General features: G+C 42.1%; 1 protein-coding gene across 1 annotated transcript in view; it reads left to right on the top strand.

The window, feature by feature from the left end:
* Positions 1-19,460, top strand: part of scnn1b (sodium channel, non voltage gated 1 beta subunit) — a 38,844-nt gene that overhangs the window by 9,186 nt on the left and 10,198 nt on the right. The window contains 3 exon segments of the mRNA NM_001078969.1: positions 10,429-10,535; positions 16,759-16,922; positions 17,587-17,694. Coding sequence (NP_001072437.1) covers positions 10,429-10,535; positions 16,759-16,922; positions 17,587-17,694 — 379 coding nt within the window.

Raw genomic sequence — 19,460 nt, 5'->3', positions numbered from 1 at the left:
GTTTCAGCCATTCAGCTGTAATTCCAAGAAAATCTAGGACAGGAAATATGGTTTCACCCTTAGTCTCACTAATTCTAAATCTAATTGCCCATCAACTGCCAAATCTCTCCGTAGCTGAGCCTTGCCATGGCTACAGATCCACCTAGGGAGACAAGTCCCACACTTTGGGAACCACTGGTGTAGACTATAGAAACACACTGTACAGTTATATATAATCTGCAGAGCTCTCTCCTGCTACCAGATCAGATGGACTTAAGTTAAGGTGGCCATACACGTGAAGATCCGCTCGCTTGGTAAGGTCGCCAAGTGATCGGATCTTCTCCCGATATACCCACCTGGGGCCAAACGATCGAATTATAATGGCGTCAATGGGGCAGTCGGTTGGGGGACCGCATCAAGGAGCTGATGCGGTCCCCAATCCGACTAAGTCTTTTAACCTGCCCGATCGATATCTGGCCAATTTCAGGCCAGATATCAGTCGGGCATGCCCCTCGTTCCTGCCCCATCACAGGCTTATAAGCTACCGAATCGTTCCAAGGGACCAATATCAGCAGCTACAATCGGCCCGTGTATGCCCATCTTTACAAAAGTATTAGATAGTGTCGGATTTACATCTCCTTGGACCCAAAGGACAGGGCGGTGCTTAAATATGTTTGGGAAGAGGACAGTGCACCTTCATATAATCCACCCTTGGTTTCAGATTTACTTTACTGTATTATATAGCAATAACAGATGAATAAGCCTTACATTGTTTGATAGAAGAATAGAACATACAAACAGCAGATAATGGCTAGGGAGTATAGAAGTCCTAGCCCCAACTGAAGCATGGTGTAAATGAAAAATATGCCGTCACTGTTGAGAATATCCAGTACAGTTGGGGTGCCGGCACCTAAAAATATTACCTGAAAAGGAGAAGAGTGACGCAACAATATTAACAAAGGGGGATTTAACAGTTTTGATATAAAAAGGCCAATCAGAATGGGTTTGTTCTGTCCAGAGAAGAGATGTTTGGGAGCCAAGAGGATAATGCTACACAAATATGTTAAAGGTCAATACAAAGAACTCTCAGAAGATCATTTCACTCACAGGAATGTGCAAGGAACAAGAGGTCACCTCTTCAGATTAGAGGAAAAGCATTTTCACCTTCACTGACCCAAAAAGTCCTTTACTGTGAGAGCAGTAAGAGAGGCTGTTTTGGCAAATTCCCCTAATATTTCTAATTGTTGGTTAGGAGGCCATATATATTATTATATGTCAGTCCTTGGAGTGTCTGCACTCTAATGCAAAAAAACTGTGTATAGCGGGGTGCACAGCCAAATTTAATATGTACAAAAATTATTCTAAGGCTGGCACACCCTATAAACACAATCACAACTTTATTGTGAACACATTGCACAAAATGTATCCCTTTTTATATTTATATATATAATTTTTTTCCCCTTGTGTTAAAATTGTCCAAGGATTTTTTTCTGTTGTCTCCAATAGGAACATTTTTTGAATAATACGTTTATACTTTATTATTATTATTATTATTATTAACATTTATTTATAAAGCGCCAACATATCCCGCAGCGCTGTACAATAAGTGGGTTTCATACATTGGACATACAGAGTAACATATAAAGCAATCAATAACCGATACAAGAGGTGAAGAGAGCCCTGCCCAAAAGAGCTTACAATCTACAAACTTAAGGTGGCCATACACGCACCGATATTATCGTACGAAACCTCGTTTCGTACGATAATCGGTGCGTGTATGGCATGTCGGCGAGTCGACCGATATCGCAGGAAGCTGCCGATATCGGACGACTCGCCGATCGGACAAGTTTGAAAATTTTGATCGGGCGCCATAGAAGGCGCCTGACCAAAATTCTCCCTTCAGAGCTGAATCGGCAGAAGGAGGTAGAAATCCTATTGTTTCTACCTCCTTACCTGCCGATTCAGCCCTGAATGGTGTGTGGCGGATCTTACGATGTTTCGTGCGACCGATGGTCGTACGAAACATCGTCGGATCGCCACGTGTATGGCCACCTTTATACGTGATAAAGGTTGTGCACCCAACAATGCAGCAGAAGCCAGTTCTCCTCCAGCCAATGATTCAGTTCCCACAATGCCTTGAAAGTGTTGTGATTGTTTTGTGACAATGGAGCATCACTGATCTCTGCAAGGCATTGTGGGAAATGTAGTAATGCCTGGAGGGGAGCTGACTGGTGATAGTCAGTACCAACAATGCAAAGGATAGGCAAGGACAGACAGACACGGCTTTCAGAAGCAATTACATTGCAAATATGTTTCAAATCATTAAATATTTGTCATGAGTTTATACTGGAACATTGCATGGAATTCTATTTTCTTTTCGTTAAGCATTGTATTTATAGGTTTAGAAACCCTTTATTAATATGGCTTTTTAGTGGACTTAAAGGGAAAATATTCCTACCCTTTTTGATAGGGAGGGAGCCTATTCAGAGGAACTTCAAGTCCCAGAAACCATGTCTTCACAAAGGAGCAAGGTGAGAGAGGGTTTACACCAGGGGTGGACAATACGTCGATCGTGGTCCACCAGTTGACCCCCCCATGGATTTCTGGTGGACCGTGATCAAGCGGGGATGCAGAAGTGCTGTGTTAATGCCTACGTACGCTGCGGCATGTACGTACGCATGCATTCACGCCGCACTTCCGCATTCCGGTTTACACTGTGATCATTATGGACATTGGTCCATAATGGCATTACAGGGAATCAGACTACAAAACTGTGTCTAAGGTAAAACAGCCCTGTGTTCTTGATCGAAACCCGACTCCAGCAGGTCCAGTCCAGTGGCCAAAGAGGGTTAGGAATAAGTGCAAAAGAAGTGACCAGTGAGAACAGTGTTTCCCAGCACTACATCAGGCATTTTGCTGGTATCTTACATATAGAGATAATTATGTCATTTTCCCTTCATTATATGACACAGGAATCAGACATGGGGATAAAGGACAGACTTGTTCAGTGCTGGGAAACTGTGCTTATTGCTCCCAACTCCAATTGCAGGAAAAAAGAACAGGGAGCCTTATAATATGTTACATTATTCTGGGGTTTGTAGTCCAGCAATAGTTGAGTACATTTTGGTTGAGCAGTGCAGTGCAACAAGGTTTAGTTCCCCTTTAACAATATTTGTGCTGGATCCAGTACTGTATTTAGGTCCAGTTTCACCCTGGGCACCTGAGCTATAAGACCCACCCCTGCTGTCAAAATATGCATGTTTGAGGATACAGAGAGTCGGACTGGGCCAGTGGGGCACCCAGATCCGAACCCTAGGGGTCCCGGGCAAGCTGCTACATTAGTTTAGGGAGTGCTCCTCTATGGTCCGTTTATATATATATATATTAAATACAGCTGGCTGGATCCTCATTCTTAGCTTTGCAATTCTCAAGTGCAATAATAGTTTATTTAACAGGAAGCCTATTCATTTTCAATGAATATGAAAAACACTTAACTTGTAGGATTTAAAGGGGCTGGAAACCCCTCAAACAAGGTTTTGCTTAATAAAAGAAAATGTAAGTAGATCTAAGCAACTTTCCAAAATGCATTGATTGAACATTGTCTGTGGTCTTTAAGTTATTTGTAAATGTAATTGGTCTTGAAGGCAGTTGCTGCCTGCACTAGTGGTTCTGACTTTTATGATTGTAAGCTCTTTTGGGCAGGGCTCTCTTCACCTCTTGTATCGGTTATTGATTGCTTTATATGTTACTCTGTATGTCCAATGTATGTAACCCACTTATTGTACAGCGCTGCGGAATATGTTGGCGCTTTATAAATAAATGTTATAATATAATAATATAATAATAATAATAATAATAATATGAAACAGAAGACAGCTGATAAACAAAACTGTGTTGGCTGCTACATCGTTTCAAGAGTCAGAAGCATTTCTTCTGGGGCCCCCTGGAGGCCAGAGCCGACTGTCGGCATTACGTTTATTCATCCACGTGCTTCTTCATAGGATTTTCTAAAAATATCCCCGGTTTGGTGGAAGGTGAGAACAGGGAAAAAGACATTAATTTATAGAGTCCTAATAAACATCCTACGCGGTAATGCGAGCTACCAAAATTGCAGGGTGTGTATGTGGCAGGGGTGTTGCTGGGGTTATGCAATTTGTTCTGGGGCCCCGCAGATTCGTGTTACACCCTGCACCTCGCTCTGATCTCGCTTTACAATCTCCTCTGCAATGAAAAGAGAAACAACTCCTCCTCCCTATACCAACAAAGATAGTGGCAGCAGCCCTGCGCCCAGTCATCCCGCCGCGCCAGCAGAACAGGAAAGGTCTGTGCCAGCGCAGTGCCAAGGTGCCGGGTAGTTCAGGGATCACAGTGAGGGAATCCTCAATCAGAGTGCAACCACACAAACATCCAGCAGCCGGCGTTAAAATATTAGCTTTATTAATGAGCTTTTAAATAGCTTTGGACAAACAGTGGCAATTCCTAAAGGCAGATGAGCTGATTGTTGTCTGAGCAATTAGCAGCTCAGCAGGGGGGGGGCTACTGAATTGCCCTATTTATTTCTATGGGGCTTTACCTACACGTTTAGTATGTTATAGAATGGCCTATTCTTAACAACTTTTCAGTTGGTCTTCATTTTTTTTTTATTATTGGAATTTTTTACCTTCCTCTCTAAATCTTAAGAAGATAGTGGCAGCTAAAAATCTATTGCTTTGTAATTCTATTACAGGTATAGGACCCGTTATTCAGAATGCTCGCGACCAAGGGTATTCTGGATAAGGGGTCTTTCTGTAATTTGGATCCCCTTACTTTAAGTCTACTAAAAAAATCAATAAAACATTAATTAAACCCAATAGGATTATTTTGCATCCAATAAGGATTAATTATACCTTATTTGGGATCAATTACAAGGTACTGTTTTATTACTATAGAGAAAAAGACGATCAGTTTAAGAATTCTGAATTAATTGAATGAAATGGAGTCTATGGGAGATGGGCTTTCTGTAATTCGGAATTTTTTCAGATAACGGGTTTCCGGATAAGGGATCCCATACCTGTATTGTTACTTTTTATTACTTATCTTTCTGTTCGGTTCCTCCTCTATTCATATTCTTGTCTCTCTTTTTCCAAACTTCTGCCTGGTTGCTAGATTAAACTGGGCTTTAGCAACCAGAGAGCTGATGCATCCCAAACTGGAGAGTAGCTAGAGAAAAAGCTAAAAAACGCAAATAATAAAAAATGAAGACCAATTGTAAACAGAATAGCCATCTCTACCTCATAACAAAAGGTGAACTGCTTCTTTAACCCACAGGTTGAATGGCATTTGAAAATGCTGAGACAAAATTGCTTGACCCACGAGTGCACCCATGAGTCCAGGGTTTGGCATAGAAATAAATGGGTGTCAATTTTTAGTATATTGCCAGCACACCCTGAATCTACCCATTGCCTAAATCACATCCATGTACTACAGATATCAGTGGATTCCATAACTGGCAAGTTATGGAAGATGAGGAGGAGGAGGAGGAAGATGTTTGTCATGGAATCATGAATTTCAGTGCAAAATTGGGCAAAGTTTAGCTTGTTTGGTGACCAATAGGTATGGTTAGCTTTTAGCTTTCCTATAGAGTAATTTTTTTGGGAGGAGAGTAGAAAAAGCAAGCTGGAAACATAAGGTTATAGAACTTAATATGCAGCATATGGGGCCTGCAGATTTTGAATATACATTGTAAAGGTTGCAGTGATCACATGTTCTGGAAATCATTGATATGGAATGTAATGGCGGCAGTGATCAGTGCATAGGCAACGGGGATCCCATGCATTCTGGCAAACCTTGGGCGGAAGATTATTGACATAAAGCATAATAGTCGCAGTAGTCACATCCTCTGGTGCGCCTTAGATAGAAGTAATTGGTATGCAGTGTGCAGGCAGCAGGGATCGCGTGGGGCAAACCAGAGCCTGCAGGGAACTTTATAGGAATTATTCCATCAAATTGCCCATCCTCACAGCACATTTTTTAAATTGCTTCCAAGTGCCCTGCTTAAAATAACTCGTTTTCAAGGGTTTTTATAATTATCGGGAGATTTATGGAGTGAAGTTTATGGGGGATTAGACTGGCATGTATGTGTTGGTGTTTAAAGAAAACAGTTGGGTGTAGTTATACATTAATAGTAAGGGAGGCTGTAAAAAATAGTTATTGAAGAAAGACTAACATATAAAAAATGAACCCTCCTTAAACATTGAACTGCAATGTGCTGCTCGCAAAAGCCTGTCACGTGATCTTGGGCTTGTTTTATGTGAGTTCTTATGTAAAACAGTCTAATAGGAAGTTCATAGAAAGAGAAAAAGTTTTTCTGTAGGAAATAAACTTTGTTTTCTACTTTCTAGTTATATCATTATACAGGTATAGGACCTGTTATCTAGAATGTTTGGGACCTGGGGCTTTCCGGATAAGGAGTCTTTCCGTAATTTGGATCGCCATACCTTAAGTCTACTAAAATCATTTAAACATCATTTAAACCCAATAGGATTGTTTTGCCTACAATAAAGATTAATTATATCTTAGTTGGGATCAAGTACAGGTACTATTTTATTATTACAGAGAAAAGGGAATCATTTAACCATTAAATAAACCAAATAGGACTGTTCTGCCCCCAATAAGGGGTAATTATATCTTAGTTGGGATCAAGTACAGGTACTATTTTATTATTACAGAGAAAAAGGAAATCATTCTTAAAAATTAGAATTACTTGCTTATAATGGAGTCTAAGTCAGTATAAAAGACAAGGTTGAAGCAGATGAAAAGAGTAGGCAAGACAAAATCAGAGCGGGGAGTTCAGTCAGTAGGAAAGGCAAGGGTGGAGCAGATGAAGGTACAAGAGCAGGCAAGACAAGGCTGGAGTAGGTTAAGGTCAGAGAGCAGGCAAGACAAAGTCTCAGCGGAAAGTTCAGTAAGTATGAGAGACATGGTTGGAGAGGATGAAGGTAAGAAAGTAGACAAGACAGAACTGGAGTGGGTTAAAGTCAGACAGCAGGCAAGACAAAGTCAGAGTCGGAAGTTTGGTGAGTATGAGAGACATGGTTGGAGGTAAGAAAACAGGCAACACAAGGCTGGAGTGGGTGAATGGCAGAGAGAAGGCAAGTTTGGAGCAGGTAAAGGCCAGAGAGTTGGTCAGAAAATAGGTAATATGAGCCTATGATTAAGTGCCTGCTTTTGGCATGAAATGCATCAGGCTGTGTATGTTTGAGATCTTTAAATAAAAAAGAAACATGTTTTTACTGCATCACTTTTTTGTTAATTGGTCCAGTTTTTCTTGTGCCAGCCTCCTCTCATTTATAAGGTAATTTTGCAGAAAATAGGCAAGTCAGGGTTGGAGTGGGTTAAGGTCAGAGAGTTGCAGCAACTAAATGTGCCCATACATGGGCCAATTCTAGTTGCTGATATTGGTCCCTTAGACCGATTCAGAAGCTAATCGGCCCGTGTATGGGCACTACCAACGGGCGTGTCTGACCGATATCTGGCCTGAAATCGGGCAGGTTAGAAAATCTAGTCGGATAGGGGACCACATCGGCTCATTGATGCAGTCCCCGAACCGACTTTGGCTATACCCGTCGTTATAATTCGATCGTTTGGCCCTTAGCCTACACGTTCCCCGATTTGATATTGGGTGAAGAACCGCTCACTTGGCGACCTCGCCAAGCAAGCGAATCTTCATGTGTATGGGGACCTTAAGTCAGAGGGTAGCTATGTTATCATAGTGGGGAGCGGGGAAAGAATACTGGATGGAGTAGGAAAAGGTCAGAGCAGGAATACTGGAGAGGTCAGTGGGACATGTGATGGTCAGACAATGATGCTAAGTAAGGATTTAAGATATCAGGGTTTAATATATTTTGCTTCCAGTAAAGGATACAAGGAATTGGATATAACAAGCTAGACCCCGGGAACAATAAATTACGCGTGTACACATAATGTAGCTACAGCTAGGGTCAATCTACAGCGCTCAGGGACAAGGTACAGATCTAGGATCCATGCCACACTGCTCAAGTAACGAACTGCATGATGGGAAGGGCTTATATAGGCTTGATTTTAAGGATTGGTTGCACCCGTATTATACACTGCTAAGTATGCCGGTAGTAAACCAAAAGTTAGAAATTAGAGTTAACGGGTTAGACCTTGGCATTAACCTCCAGATTACATTGTACCTTTATTATTTTCTGTTAGCCTTCTGCATGCGTGGCCTGTGATTCTGTCCTGTTGGCTACTGGCACTCTTACCTGACAGATGCAGGAGGATTCACCAATGAGAGAAACCCTACTTGGGCTGTGCCAGTCATCTCCTTGTTATCTTACATTTTATTGGGACCTTTATGCTTGCCAGTATTACACTGTGATAAAGAAGGATTCTCGTGCATCAACTGGGCTGCCAAATTAAAAGTTTTACTGTGCAGTGTTGCTTTAGAAACTATTAGGGATACCACCCAGCTGGTATTTGACCGACCCATACTGTAAATCAAATGCAATTACATTACACCCTACAAATCCCTCCCTTCCCTGACCCTATCCACTGATGGGTTACCCTTTATAAGTCCAGGCCCGCCTATACTCCGCCCATTTCCCTGCCTGTTCCACCCATTCCCCACCCACTTCACCCATTTCCTCACCCCATGTGATGCTACCCTGACCTGAAGGCTTGGCAACTCTAGAAACTATAGTTGTGGTTGCTGATACAGATAGTATGCTGGAGAATGTTGGTAGTTGTCATCCAGCAACATTTGGTTGGAGCGTAACTACAAAGGAGGCAGACCCTGGAGTGTAGGAGGCCCGGTATGGCCCTAATTAATGTATCTTGGTAGCATTAATCAATGTACCAATGTTTTGAGTCCTAAATTGAATTTTCTGTTGAGCATCACTGATTTCGAAGGTTTATATCCCCTTTAAAATGTGACCATGAATCCATAATGCAGCACATTTTACTATGTCATTGCTCATTTTTAAAGAAACATTTGTGTTAGAAAATTCTCATTTACGTGTGAGCAATGTGTACTTTAGCCATAGTGTAAATGCAGAGAGCAGCGGAGATAAAGGCTCCCTTTTCTTTCACAGAGATTCTTATCATCAGTTTGTCGGCCTACACCCATCATTATAGGTTTCTCGAGCTCCAATAAAACCTTGCTAGGGAGCGCATTACCGTTAAATGAGCAAGGTCCCTTTGATCATTTATGACTTTTCCATCAATTCACTTTTTTTTTGCAGAGGTTCATGTTGTGCTGCTAGAATTCCCATACTGGCTTTGCACAGCCACAGGCATTGGTAAAGGGGAAGTTCACCTGAAATGGTTTTATTTAGACATATTTGCAACTGATGTTTAAAAGGTGAATTTGCCTTTATAAACTGCAGGAAATATTTTCAGAAGGGATACGTATAAGTTCACCAGGATATTAAGTGTTGGTGCAGAAGTGAGCCACTGGGGCCAAAGCTGCAAGGTAGGGAATGTATAGAAAGTAGTTAGTAGTTATGGATATAACTGTATAGATATACTGGACATCTAACGTTAAATAAATACAAAGTAAAATGTAAAAAAAAAAAAAAAAATTTAGCCTACAGCTTGGTCAATTTTTTATATATATATATACAGCATCAAAGGGGAATTAACCCTATTATGGCTTTTACCATTATGGCCCCCTCCCCAGCCACATTAACCCAACTCCAAAAATGTGATGCAGTTGTCCTTAACTATTCAAAAGACACTATCTTTAACCACAACACTTAAACCATGATATTTTAACCATGACACTTTAACCATGGCATGTCACTTTTTTTGGAGTTATGTTTATGCGCTGCGGAATATGTTGGCGCTTTATAAATAAATGTTAATAATGTAATAAGGAAGAGAAAATAGAGAGGCTATTTTCCCTTCAACTGTTTATATCAGTGTTACCCAACCTATCTCTCTTTAGTTGTAATTAATTGGCAAATATTGGACAGTCTACTAACTTTAGTTGATCCAGGGACTGGTCCGATTGCCATCTTGGAGTCAGGAAGGAATTTTTTCCCCTCTGCGACAAATTAGAGAGGCTTCAGATGGGGTTTTTTGCCTTCCTCTGGATCAACTAGTAGTTAGGCAGGTTATATATAGGCATTATGGTTGAACTTGATGGACGTATGTCTTTTTTCAACCCAACTTACTATGTTACTATGTTACTATATAAATAAAGGGGTCCTGCCGGTTCTTTTTCTGCTTGCCTCCCACACACACAACGACAAGCAGTGGAGCATTATCAATGCTGGTTGGATGAAATCTTGGGTTGTGGATCAGGAGTGTGCTTACCCAACACCGTATCTTTTTATATGCAGAACTGACATATTCCACTGCACCATTTGCAGCATTTGCATCAGTCCCTGCCCCAAAGTCTATGTGCACTTGTCATATCATTAGTTCTGTTGCTTTTTGTTCCAGAAATTTCACCCGTATTTATGATGCTGACTATGGAAACTGTTACATCTTTAACTGGGGACAAGAAGGGGAGGATCCCATGGCATCTGCCAACCCAGGAGCTGATTTTGGTAGGTTGTATTAAGGGGATGATCATGATAACTGATGGGCATTGTTCCTTGTGTTCTACTCTGTATTATCACTAGTGTATCTTTTCATGCAACCCTGGTAAAGGGGACTAGTTATGATAGTGTCACGCAGACTGGTCAGAAACCAGCGGGCAGCTGAAACACTTTGTGTAATGGGTGGGGGGAAGGCCTAGCTTGTGTCCCAGACTGTCTTTGTTCTTGTTTCTTGTTGCCGAAAACTTAACATGGACAAAATGGAGGCAGTCCAAAATAGCTAACAATGACAGTAACTACAATACTGTATAACCCCAGCTCCCCAGGTATGCTGCTTAGGGAGTCATTTTTCATTTCCCACACTTGACATAATCTTGCTCTTTCAGCATGAGATCATTCCCCTTCCCCTACATGAGATGACCTATACACTCATACAAGCTCTCATCATATCCCACATAGACTATTGCAACACACTGCTCTGTGAACTCCTCCCTTTCTAAACTGACCCAACTCCAACCCATCATGAACACTGCCTCCAGACTCATAAAACTAGGGGTAGGCAGAAGATGAACATGCATAGGGTGCAATGCTGGGGGGGGGGGGGGTGGATAGGCACGTACCTCTTTCACCACCCCTAGTCTGGGCCCTTGCCTACCCACTGCTCACACCTCACTCCCCACATTTTCAGAGCGGCCATGCCTTCTTTCACTCATTTCCAAATGAGCAGAGGGTGGGCATGAAGACCAGCCATGTTGCCTAGGGCGCTCGTCTGCCTTGGCCCAGTGCTGTTCTTCCAGTCCCTGCATTGGCACCTGTCTTACAACAAATTCACCTTGAAATTCTTGTACCCACAAAGCACTTAACAATCTAGCACCACCATACATCTCCTCATTAGTTACAATGGGTTCTCCCAGACGTGACCTTCACTCTGCAGTTCCTCTGACATCCCTTTAGAGATTTACAGAGACTCCAGGCCTACAACACTCACTTAAAAGTCACCTCTTTGTCCAACCTTACAACTTAACCTCTCAGAAACTTGCCTATCTTTAATTAACACCCTTATTCTTCTCCAGCACCCCTATCTACTCTGTTTTCAGTACACGTCTCTGTATCTAGACCAGTGATCCCCAACCAGTGGCTAGTGAGTAACATGTTGCTCATCATCCGATTGGATGTTGCTCCCAATGACGTCAAAGCAAGTGCTTATTTTTGAATTGCTGGCTTGGAGGTATTTGAGACATAAAGACAGTGTGTACTGCCAAACGGCAGGCTCCTGTAGGCTGCCAGTCTACACAGGGGCTAGCAATAGCCAATCACAGCCCATATTTTGAACCCCCAGGAACATTTTCATACTTGTGTTGCTCTCCAACTTTTTTGACATTCGAATGTGGCTCATGGGTAAAAAAGGTTTGGGATTCCCAATTAAAACTGACAGGACCCACCTTATGTCTTTCTCCCCTACCATTTTTAGACTCTAAGCTCTTCTGAGCAGGGCCTCTCTCGTTGTCTTTAACATTATGGGCTTTAATGTGTATCTGTGTCAGTAACATATCACTGCATCCCCTGACCTTGTAATAATGCTACATAAGACAATGGCACTATATTAATGAGAATAAGGACAGTGGAGATCAATGTACTTTTGTATTGAATTGATTTGTTACTTACACTTACTATAGGGCTGTGTGACATCTAAAAAAACAACTCATTTCCCTTCAAAGACTAAAGCTTTTGTTCTGGATTTTAGCAAGCAGCATTTCATTATCAGTGACACACAATGAAAGCATATAATTCTCTACAGTACAAGGGCGTGACAAGGTACAATGATGAAAAGCCTCCAAAACATAATGAATTTAGCATAATGATAGGCTATGTGTCTGTCATGGGGAGGAAATAATAGAGCATTGTTTCAGCCATGGCTGCTCGGCTGTGCTACTCAGCAATGTTCAGCGGGTCATGGAGGAACCAAGACATGTGCAATTTGGCTTCTTTGCTGGTACATATATACCTCCATCTGGCCTGTCTGTTGGAGCTTCTGTCCCATACTGGCACACTGGAGCCACCTATCTGTGTGCCCCGTATAACTGCCCAGTCCAGGTTTAGTACACCAGGTACAGGGAAATGAAGTGATTTGAACAAGGTCTTAAGCTACTGGCCATCAGTACCTAACTGGGATACCAGGGGCCCAAACAGTAACCCTTATGGTAAGGCCCACAAGGTGGGTTGCCAGCCTGCGTATAAGCCCGGGTGCCCACAAGCTGGCACCCTTTACTGCACCCCCAGTATTTTGCACATCTGCATCGTTTGACTTACACCCAGAGCACAGGGGACGCATGCCTAGACTGCAGTACTACGGGCAACATGTCACTTTGTGGCCTTGCCAAAAAATTTGTCCCTGCACTGAGCCAATATCTGCATTAGCAGCATATGCCTGCACCCGGGTGCTTCTGGTGTGCAGGCACAATTAGAGTTTTCAAGCGTATGGGCAGGCTTATATGCAGGGTACCCTTACACCACTGAGCTCCAACCAGTGGCTCGGGGGCAACATGTTGCTCCCCAACCCCTTGGATGTTGCTCTCAGTGCCCCAAAATAAGATTTCCTACCAAATAAAGCCCCCTGTAAGCTGATGGTGTGCATAGAGGCTGCCTAATAGCCAATCACAGCCCTTTTGTGCACCTCCATGAACATTTATGTGTTGTTATGTGTTCCAGAATACCAGGACAAATCCAGGTGGGCCCCAACAGGGTCGGGGCCCACCCGGATTTGTCCATGGTATTCTGGTGGGCCAGTCAAACCCTGTATATGTCTGTCATGGGTTTACTTATACTATATCATGCTGATAATGTAAGGCTTCAAGGTAAATATCACATAGTGATAAACTGACCAGCACCAGTTGTTTGACATAGACCCAGGCGATATATATATGCTTTAATTTCTTATATAGACACATTTATATATTCTTACTGTTCAAAGCCAGCCTGGATTTTTAATAAATCAAAATTTTTTGGCAGCTTGGCTCAGTTCTACCCAGGCTCGTTTTTCCATATCTTCAATCCCAAATCACTGAAGGAAATCCAGAATGACTTTATCTCTGTGCCCTGAGTAGGTGCCCAGATCATCTCAATGTCCTCTCTGTTTATTCTGCTAGGAACTGAATATCATGTATCCTGCACAAACATTTTACTGGGCTGTTTGTTAGCAATCAGTGCTGGGCAAGCAATGATTGAAGCAATTTTTCATAACCCTGTGCCCAAAAACTGATTCTAATAAAAGTAAATGGAACATGAAATGACACTATGTAACCCACAAACGTGTTTCTGTTTTCCTAAACCTAAATGAGCAGTGCAAATGGCACCGTAATGGTATAGTGTCTCCCATTACAGGCACGAGGAATCTAAATTTGGCAACATTGTGCTTGGAACCATCTTGTAAAACACCTTGCAATGGGCAATTATAGTAAATGTATTGGTTAGCACCGCGGCCTTGGCCTCTGGGGCCCTAGACCCAATTGTAGCCAGCAGAGCCACCTAGAGACAGGCAAAGAGGCATCAGCTATGGGTGCACATTGCTAGACATATGGGCTTATCAATTTTAGAGTTTGTTTTTCTAAATCAAATAAACTCACATATTGAATTTTCAGGTTTAGAAACTTGAAAAATGTTGAAAATTTCAAATTGAAAAAAAAATTATAAATACTAATTTTAATAAATCACCCCCATATTGTGTAAAAAAAACAATACAACATGCATGGGCATTATACTCCTTATACTTCTTTAAATATAGAAGGAATGTGCTTAAAAAGTTGTGTACTAGTCCCGCCCATCTGTTCCACCGCCAGTGGCTCTCAGCACACTGCACTGTAGGATAGGAGCCAATCAGCAGCTAGGCTGACCTGATAGGGAACTGAAGCCTGTCTTTGCTTGTGTGACTGCAGGGCTGTGATTGGATACGCCCTCCTACTGTGCCTCTGGCAGAAGCTGTTAGGACACCCCCACCCTTCATTTGAAACATGGACAGGGACATGAGAGGATCTATAGGGAGCTCCAATAAAAGGGCCATATTTAAAAATAATGATTATTTTTAGCCCAGAGAGAAACTGGCTCCGTATATTGTTTATTATTGCTTACTAGAATAGTGGGGATTTCATTTGTGCTGGCGTGGACATAGGACTGGAGAGGGGAAACAGTGGCCCATAGGTAGATTTAGGGGAAGATATAGGAGAGAGAACAAAAAAGAAAATAGGAAAATTGCACATGAGGGAGAAGGACAGGGAGGGAGACAGGGAATAAGAGAAAATAATATTACATAGCATTAGAATAGAGATGAAACAATGATATATTTATACTGTATATATACATATACATACATATATATATATAAAAATTTGAATTATTTATGGGCGATGGCTGTTCTGTAATTCGAAACTTTCTGGATAATGGGTTTCCGGCTAAGGGATCCCATTCCTGTATATGAATGTGATGGGGACCTTAGATTGTAAGCTCTTGTGGGGCAGGGACTGATGTGAACGCTATTTACTTTCTATAAAGCTCTGCTGAATAGGTTGGTTCTATAAATAAAAGTATAATAATAAAATGATTCATCTCCCTGTCGCTTTACTGTACCCGTACTGTACATCATTTCTAGAAAACTTCCAGGAAGCCAATGTGAGCGGCAGGGCTATAATTACTAACGCTGCGAGACGGATAAATCAGTCATTTAAACTCAGGTTTCCTTTATTTATTCTAAGGATATAAAATCACTTTAAAGTACTGACTGTCATAATTAGATTTTAAAGTAGGATAATGAAGGCTGGGGTTTGTATATAAGATAAGATGTTGTCATTTGCCAGGCACTCCCTGCCAAACTGGGCACGATACGCCCACATTTAGATAAAGAGCATTTCCAGTGGCTGAGTCATATACCAGCTTTCCCCATTATATTGCAAAATACTGGGATACAAGGAATGGCTGCCTTTGTCAATATCTTTTTGACTAAAGCGATTGTTCACCTTTCACATTATTTGGCAACTTCAGAGATAGAAGAAAACGTAACACTGGGTTTAAGGCATAAAAGCAACTTGTATTGTATGTGCCCAACATTCCATGCCCATTGACTGACCTCAGATGCACTTTCGGTAGATGCAATAATCAGGGCCGGATTTAACTTCTCGGCGCCCTCTCCCCCGAGTGCGCATGCGCGATCGCACATTTAAACTCCCATACGGAGCAGTGGGGAGAGGTCCCGACTGCTCCGTATGGGAGCCAAATTTAAAAATTCTGTTGCGGCGGGGCGGCATGCCGCCCCTAAACTTCTGCCGCCCTAGGCCCGGGCCTTTGTGGCCTTTCCACAAATCCGGGCCTGGCAATAATGCTGGAACTGCCGCTAAAAAATGGTAAAATAAAAAATGCCACCAGTTTAGCACTTGCTACACTGAGAAGCAGTTCATTGTATGAGTTCCACAGAGGGCAACATTCATATAAGGCCTGGACTGGGCCTCAATCTGTGCATTCTGGCCAATGCCAGAGGGGCTGCTGTAAGATGCCATAGACCAGAGCCCCCAACCTTTCTTACTTGTGAGCCACAGTCAAATGTAAAAAGCCTTGGAGATGAACAGAAGTACCATAAAAGTACATGGAGGAGCCAAATAAGGGCTTAGATTGGCTATTAGGCAGCCTCTATGTACACTATCAGCTTACAGGGGGCTTTATTTGGTAGGAAATCTTGTTTTTATTCAACCAAAACTTGCCAACAAGTCAGGAATTCAAATAACTATCTGATTTGGGGCACTGAGAGCAACATCCAAGGGGTTGGGGAGCAACATGTTGCCCCCTGAGCTACTAGTTGGGGATCACTGCCATAGACAGTCACTATTTATTGGGCTGGTGGGGGCCTGTTTGGGCCTCTGTGTACTTGAAATGCCAGGGCCTATTTTGTATCCCAGTCCAGACCTGATATAAGCCAAAATATCTGGCCACCCAAACACTTAGCCAAATCAGGTTTATATGATCATTTGCACCCCAGTCAGGCCAATTATCAAGTCATCATGGGGCCTATAGGCTGAGAACCTTATCAACATGTTGATGTGATTCAATGGGAATTTACAGTATAACTTGCCTGAGGGAAGGCCTGCAGCTTTTATCACCCACTGTATAGTCACCTTAAAAACCAATCCCACTCTTATAGAATACTGAATGGCATTGAATCAGCTAAATGCCGCCACTTGCTATTTCATAGGGTTAAAGCTGGTCCTGGACATCGAGCAGGGCGAATATCTCCCATACGTCCAGACCACGGCTGCGGCAAGACTGATCCTCCACCAGCAGAGAAGTTTTCCCTTTGTCAAAGACTTGGGAATTTATGCCATGCCAGGCACGGAGACCTCCATCGCTGTACTTGTGGTAAGTCTATGGGAAAGTTCACTCCCAGCAAAGCTATCAGATGGGATTCCCGCCAGCACATGGTTCGGCTTAAACCGGGTAAATCCAAACCACCATCTCACAAAAGCTTTCTGAGCCTTTTTATGGCTATTACTCTAACTGGGATCTGTTCTTTGAAGCCGATGTTATCTTTGTCCTTTTTAATTGTTATGATTTATCTCCCTCCTGATGGAGAGTTAGTTGTGGTCACACATGTTTGCTTTACTATTAACAAAGTCATTTCTGTTTTTTATTTGTTGAAACTGTTCCCTGCACTGTTTGTCAGGGGTTGAGAGTGGGGCCTGGCAGCGGCGTAACTACAAGTTCCTGGGTCTCATAGCAACACCAAAGTCCCGCTGCCCCGACTCCCTAGCCCCCTATTGGCGTTCCTCTCTTCTGGCTGGAAGAAAGGGTGGGAGGGCTGTTGCTAATGCAAAGGGTTAAAAATTAGCAAGATTGACCTTGAAGAATATGATGTTTCTCTAAGATATATTGAAACTGGGCATCAGTCAGGACACCATTGGGCCTTCAATTCTTCTGGTCCCCATGAGTTGTTGCTGCCATATTGTCTTCCCACTGCACCATATATATGTCTTTTCTGTGCTCTCCTTTATCGCTAATGTCCTGTTGCCTCTCTCCTCTCCAGGATCAGCTGGAGCACATGGAAGCCCCATATTCTTCCTGCACAGTTAACGGCTCTGATATCCCAGTGCAGAACTTGTATGCAGAGTTCAACAGCTCCTACTCCATCCAGGTACCGCCGAGAGTGAATATGAGCACTTTTATTCACATACAGCCAGCCATGATCATAGCATGTTACATGTAGCAGAACAGCCCTATTGGGTTTATTTCATGGTTAAATGATTCCCTTTTCTCTGTAATAATAAAACAGTACCTGTACTTGATCCCAACTAAGATATAATTACCCCTTATTGGGGGCAGAACAGCCCTATTGGGTTTATTTAATGGTTAAATGATTCCCTTTTCTCTGTAATAATAAAACAGTACCTGTACTTGATCCCAACTAAGATATAATTACCCCTTATTGGGGGCAGAACAGCCCTATTGGGTTTATTTAATGGTTAAATGATTCCCTTTTCTCTGTAATAATAAAACAGTACCTGTACTTGATCCCAACTAAGATATAATTACCCCTTATTGGGGGCAGAACAGCCCTATTGGGTTTATTTAATGGTTAAATGATTCCCTTTTCTCTGTAATAATAAAACAGTACCTGTACTTGATCCCAACTAAGATATAATTACCCCTTATTGGGGGCAGAACAGCCCTATTGGGTTTATTTCATGGTTAAATGATTCCCTTTTCTCTGTAATAATAAAACAGTACCTGTACTTGATCCCAACTAAGATATAATTACCCCTTATTGGGGGCAGAACAGCCCTATTGGGTTTATTTAATGGTTAAATGATTCCCTTTTCTCTGTAATAATAAAACAGTACCTGTACTTGATCCCAACTAAGATATAATTACCCCTTATTGGGGGCAGAACAGCCCTATTGGGTTTATTTAATGGTTAAATGATTCCCTTTTCTCTGTAATAATAAAACAGTACCTGTACTTGATCCCAACTAAGATATTATTACCCCTTATTGTATGCAAAACAATCCTATTGGGTTTAATTAATGTTTTAGTGATTTTTTTAGTAGACTTATGGTATGGCGATCCAAATTACGGAAAGACCCCTTATCTGGAATACCCTTGGTCCTGAGCATTCTGTATAACGGGTCCTATACCTGTAATATTAATGATTTTTTTATACATCAGCCCAGGCCTCTTTCTTTCTCCTGCCAGCTCCCTCAGCAACATCATGGTCAGAAACTGGCCAGCGGGTGGCACTGTTGTGACAAAACTCATTCATATTGACAGTACTTTATGCCTTAATATCTTCGAATTAAAAATAAATGTAAACTGTAAAAACAACTCTCTCATCAATTTTACATTCACTCATTTTAAAGGTTTATTTATCCTGTAGGTATATGGCAATATTCATATCACTATTGGTATTGTACCACAGTGTGCTATATTCTTTTCAGTGGTTTAAAGAGGTCATCCTGCATGGGATACAGAATGCTTACTCTTATGAGCCTGAGTAGTAACAGCGCTGTATTATAGTCCAGTCGTTGCATGAAATTCATCAAAAAAACTGGCTTCTGTGCTAGAAATAATGAGCTGAGTTATTAGAGAAAGGACAAAGGGCAAGTGGCTGATTAGTACCCAATGGAGGCCTTGGGGCCATTGGTACTGGTCCAAGAACAGTAAAGTCAGCTAAAGAGCTGGTAAGGCAAACACATCCCAGCAAAGGAGAGATGCAGGGCAGTAACTAGACTGAAAGGAACAGGTGGGGCAAAGAAGTCCCACCACATAGGACAGAAAATGGACATACAAAAGGACCCATTGCCTCTGCAACAGGACAGCAGTCAGCCCAAGTGATCCCATAACCAAGACAAGGCCCAGAGAGTCTGTTTCTTTGGTGGCCTTCCCTAGCCTCTGGCACAACCA

Source organism: Xenopus tropicalis, chromosome 9 (genome assembly GCF_000004195.4).
Source record: "Xenopus tropicalis strain Nigerian chromosome 9, UCB_Xtro_10.0, whole genome shotgun sequence".
Classification (NCBI taxonomy): domain Eukaryota; kingdom Metazoa; phylum Chordata; class Amphibia; order Anura; family Pipidae; genus Xenopus; species Xenopus tropicalis.
The sequence above is the reverse complement of the archived record's forward strand: the minus strand, read 5'-3'. Positions and strand labels throughout refer to the sequence as shown.